At 39.3% G+C, this 5,000-nt stretch overlaps 1 protein-coding gene and 1 pseudogene across 1 annotated transcript in view; one reads left to right on the plus strand and one right to left on the minus strand.

Moving 5' to 3' along the window:
• The window catches only part of LOC138039701 (uncharacterized), a 36,363-nt gene extending 33,547 nt beyond the window's left edge, over positions 1-2,816 (plus strand). Inside the window, exons 3-5 of the mRNA XM_068885547.1 lie at positions 400-456; positions 1,369-1,425; positions 2,764-2,816. Of these exons, the coding sequence (XP_068741648.1) occupies positions 400-456; positions 1,369-1,425; positions 2,764-2,816 (167 nt within the window). The remainder of the gene's footprint in view (positions 1-399; positions 457-1,368; positions 1,426-2,763) is intronic.
• Positions 2,817-3,130: 314 nt separating this feature from the next.
• On the minus strand, positions 3,131-4,390 carry LOC138039702 (uncharacterized; annotated as a pseudogene).
• Between the last annotated feature and the right edge of the window lie 610 nt (positions 4,391-5,000).

Below are 5,000 nucleotides of genomic sequence, written 5' to 3' on the forward strand. Positions count from 1 at the left end.
GATAAGTACCAGTGAAGGTGTTACTTTGAATATTTGATGCGTCCAGGTGGAGTATTTTCCCTTGAAATTCCGAGATCGACCAGACATCTCCAAACACTCGCTGACAAAGGCTTAGGCTTGGGAGATATTTACAAAAGGTTCAAAAAGCGATAAAAAACTGATAAAACTGGGGAGCAAGATTCGGACGTGTGCTGCCAGGTAGGTGCTCACGCTTCTTCCTCCTCGCGTAAGTAAAAGCTAGTAAATGATAAGTAGATAGATAAACCTCGAAATGAAACAAATTACAGTCGACAATGCAACTTAACTGCTTGTTGTAAAATAAACACAACGATGAATAGAAAAATTAATTTATCGTGTGAAGTTACAAGTGAATTTGTGTTTGTTTATTTGTTTTTTTAGCATCAGCGATGTCTTCATCACCTGTGATTAAAAGTACTTTAGCTTCTTCCTCCTCGCGTAAGTAAAAGCTATAGTAAACGATAGGTAGATAGATAACCCTCTTGAAGTCGAAAATGCAAATAAACCCGCTTGTTGTAAAATAAACCCAATAAAAACATTGTAAACCGTTTCTTTTTGGAGAGGAAAGTGATGAGCCATACAAGGATTTCTGGCGCCCATGTACTGGAATACTGAATTTGTGATTAGGTTGCTTTGGCGGTTGTTGCGTGATCCAAGCGCGAACGGGTGGGAAAAACGGAGGAAAGTAGTACGTACGTATGGAACGTTAAAATTTAAAGTAGTCATTTTTTTTAGCCTAAGTCACCTCAGTAAAAAAAATCATTACTCTTTTCTGGGCCAGTTTTGGAATATATATATATTTTGGAATATAAACAAAATTCAGAAGATTTTTTCTCAAAATCTGAACTAAATCCGATCTCTCGCTTCGCTTGCATTTAAATGTCTTGAGTTGAACTTTAGGTTCTTCCCTTTCATGTAAGTTTAAAGCCAGTAAACGAAAGGTAGATAGACTGTAAACCTATAGCGCCTCCCATGAAACAATTTGCGGTCACCAATACAACTGAACTGCCTCTATACAGAAAAATAAATTTGTAAAACATTTTTAGATTATTAGATGAAGTTTAGTACGAAGTAAAGTAGATTGCTTTAATCATTTTCTGGTAAAGCTTCCGTTTACAGTGATTATTAGAGAATTTTCGAAGCGATCTGTTTAAAAACTGTATCAGCAGAAAGGTCTCCCGTTTCTGTTTTTTTTTTCTTTTTGCTGTGAGGATGATATCCAGTTGTTAAATGACCAGCACCTGGGGTCGTTACCGTTTACGTACTCTTTAGAAAACGGGCAGCAGTGTCTAATCGTGTTCAAAACTTGCATGAACATGAATTACTTTGTTTTTGTTTTTTTGTTTTAAGCATCAGCGATGTCTTACCCATCTGGGACTCCAAGAACTTTAGCTTCTTCCTCCCCATGTAAGTAGAAGCTAGTATACGATAGGTAGATAAATGAACCTTTCATGAAACAAATATAAGTGAACAATACAACTGAACTGCTTCTTAAAAATAAACCCAATAAAACATAGAAAAATATATTTATAAAACATTTTGAGATTATCTTGTGAAGTTGCAAAGTAAGGTAAATTCCTTAAATCATTTTCTGGTAAAGCTTCAGTTTGCATTGCAGTGATTGTTAATAAGAAAATTCTCAGTGATGTGTTTTAAAAAACTGGATCGTCTCCCGTTTCTGATTTTTGCTATAAGGATGAACGAGGTTGTAAAACACCAGCACCTGGGGTCAGTATTGTTTACGGTGTTCTGAAAACAAATTCATAGATTGTGTTCTTGTCAGGTATATAATGTGGTTATGCCATCGTTTTCAATGTACTGCATACCCCAAGATCAGATAAAAACTTTACCGGTTAGTATGTCGTGTCCTTGCCTTCGTTCCAATTCATCTAGTGATCGGCAATAGCAAAGTTTCATCAACATGTTGAGTGAGGTCTTTCTTCTTTTGGTTTGTCCCCACGATTTGATTGTAACGAGGTCTGTGACTGTGAGGGCTAGATTCAAGCTAGCCCGACACAATAGCAACGTGTAAACAAAGCCTGGTGGGGAGGGGTTCCCTTGGGTCAATGTTCGCTACTCCTTTATGGTATCGTGCTCAATTTTTATGGCCAATTATAGACCCCATCTTAGTCCCTTTTGGGTAAATGTAATTTTAGCGACCCCAACTTAGTCACATTCTGTTTGTATACAAACCTTACGTAAATCCTAGACTGAAGTGTCACATTTAATTTGGTGTACTAAAGAAGGAACACTTTACTTTCCATCTGCAGTAAAAACATCTAGTGCATTTGCTATCCCGTAAATATTCCGCTTCAGTTGTTTCTGCTAGCAATTTTTTTTTACAGCGAATCTTTCTATTTTAAATGCCACTAGCCAGAATTTTTTTTACCCCAAATCTCGACAATTTGCAAACCCCGTTCCAGTAACTCTGTCGGGAACTCTGTTGAAAATGCAAACCCTACCCCAATCCACTCGTGAAAATGCGACCCCATCCAGCAGGAAAACAAAGAGTCTTTCCATACTTCTTCATCCTCTTCCCTGTAGTTAAATAGGCAACCATAAGGAAATCAGCTGCTTCGGAAAAAGCAGAGTCCGTAATCTCACTCGTTGTGGTTTGGACTCTGTAGCGCGCACTCAAATTAGAATCTTGTCTTGTTAAGTGACACCCACTACCTTGTTGAAAGCTTTATAAGAATAGAATGCATTGTAGCTAATAACGATATATATTTTTCTCTTGTTGAACAGTATCTTCACCTGGTAGCCCTTCCGTCACCCCAGCAACAAAAGTCACCAGGTAAGACAAAGCTGGCTGTAGATAATATATAAATAACTGAATACATAATCGTAAAAGAATTTACCTTTTATAATTGAGAGGCTAATAACGGAGGTTTTGGACAAACAATTGATAGTAAAAATTAGTGATAATAAATTTGAATGACGTTTCGATGATTCGTTCATCATTTTCAAATTCGTAAAAAAAAAAACTAAAAGTCAGATTCCTTGCTAAATAGTTTTGCTTTGATTGAGTCAGATTGAGTGTTCAGCTGAGGTTTCTTTTCTTGGATAAAAAGCATTTCGTAAACTAAGCATTTCAAATTTCCCACGGCATTTCTTAAGAATGGTAAATTGTTCCTGAAGATCTTTGTTCTTCTGATTGTGGGCGTCTCGCAGGTGTTTTTCCAATAGCAGAGTGCTTGTGTTCCTCAATGCGTTGGAAAAGGTGTCGGCAAGTATAGCCAACATAATCCGCATCACACAGATCACATTTGAATTTATAGACAACGCATTGTTGATTTATTAACGGTGGTTTGGCCTCTACTACTTTGATGTCGTCGGCAATTTTCTTGCTCGTAAACACTGGGCGCAGATCGCTGTTTATTTTCTTTCCAAGATCGGACAGCTGTCTTCGTACAACGTCGGCTGATCTTTGATCCTTGAACGGCAGAATAATTCGAACGGGCGCATTTGCTTGAACATCGCCAACTTGCGGTTGATTTCGCGACTCAATGAATCTAGTTATTGTGGAATTAATAAGATTCTCTGGGTACTTCAGTTTTAAGAAGATCCCTTTCAAGTTGTCACATTCTTCAGCAAATAGATCAGGTGAGGATGATAGACAGTGGGCTCGGTTCAACATGGTTATTAGAAGGGATCGTTTGTAACGGGCATCAACATGGCTTTGATAGTGGAGAAGTAGGCCTTATTTTGTTGTTTTCCTGTAGACACATGTTTTCAGCTGTTTCCCAATCTTAATGAGTTCCATTCCGATGAAAGGTAGTTTGTGTTGTTTGCAACTTCCATCGTGAAGCTGATTGCCGGGTGGGCTTCGTTTAATGTTGTCAAGAAAGCCGTAGCAGTTGCAATATCTTTTACCGCGGCTAAGGTGTCATCCACGTATCTCTTATAAAAAGAGGTAACTTTATCCTCGCTTTCTAGTTCCTCCTCGATCGAACACATAAATGTGTTCGCCATGAGTGGCCCCTAGGGGTGACCCCATCGCTACTCCATCAATTTGTTCATAAAGACTGCCGTTGAATTGAAACAGTTGATGTTTTGTAGCCACTCGTAGAAGCTCAACAAGGTCATCCTGGGTGATGTTAAGGTTGTGTGTCTCATTGAACCAATTCCGAGTGAAGGCCTTGTTCGCAAGAATCTGAATGGTTTCTTCTAGGGGCACGTTCGTGAACAATGCTGATACATCATACGATACCAAAATATCGTCCTCGTTGAAATCCAGCTCGTGGATCTCTTCAGCAAACTGAAACACGTCAGAGATGGTATGGTTGTTAACAGACAGGGGTTTCAGTTTCTCATCAAGCCATTTAGCAAGAGCGTAGTTATATGTCCCTGTGGCGGACAGAATTGGTCTCATCGCCAGTCGCTCTTTATGCGTCTTGGGTAGACCATAGAGATGTGCTAGTCTGGACCCTTTCTGGCAGACAGTATCAGCGATGTGTTTTGGAAGAATTCTCCGAACTACAGAATCAAGATGTTTTTTCTTTCTCTAACAATGGGTGGTATTGCTTTGGCGGTCTTCCCCTTGTCCTAGGTCTTTCCAAGAAACTGATTTAAATTTGTTTCATCATTGATGGAGGCTTCACTGAGTAACCGAACGTAGTCCCATGTTGAACCGAGCCCACTGTCTATCATCCTCACCTGATCTATTTGCTGAAGAATGTGACAACTTGAAAGGGATCTTCTTAAAACTGAAGTACCCAGAGAATCTTATTAATTCCACAATAACTAGATTCATTGAGTCGCGAAATCAACCGCAAGTTGGCGATGTTCAAGCAAATGCGCCCGTTCGAATTATCTGCCGTTCAAGGATCAAAGATCAGCCGACGTTGTACGAAGACAGCTGTCCGATCTTGGAAAGAAAATAAACAGCGATCTGCGCCCAGTGTTTACGAGCAAGAAAATTGCCGACGACATCAAAGTAGCAGAGGCCAAACCACCGTTAATAAATCAACAATGCGTTGTCT

This window comes from Montipora capricornis, chromosome 3 (assembly GCF_036669925.1).
Source record: "Montipora capricornis isolate CH-2021 chromosome 3, ASM3666992v2, whole genome shotgun sequence".
Classification (NCBI taxonomy): domain Eukaryota; kingdom Metazoa; phylum Cnidaria; class Anthozoa; order Scleractinia; family Acroporidae; genus Montipora; species Montipora capricornis.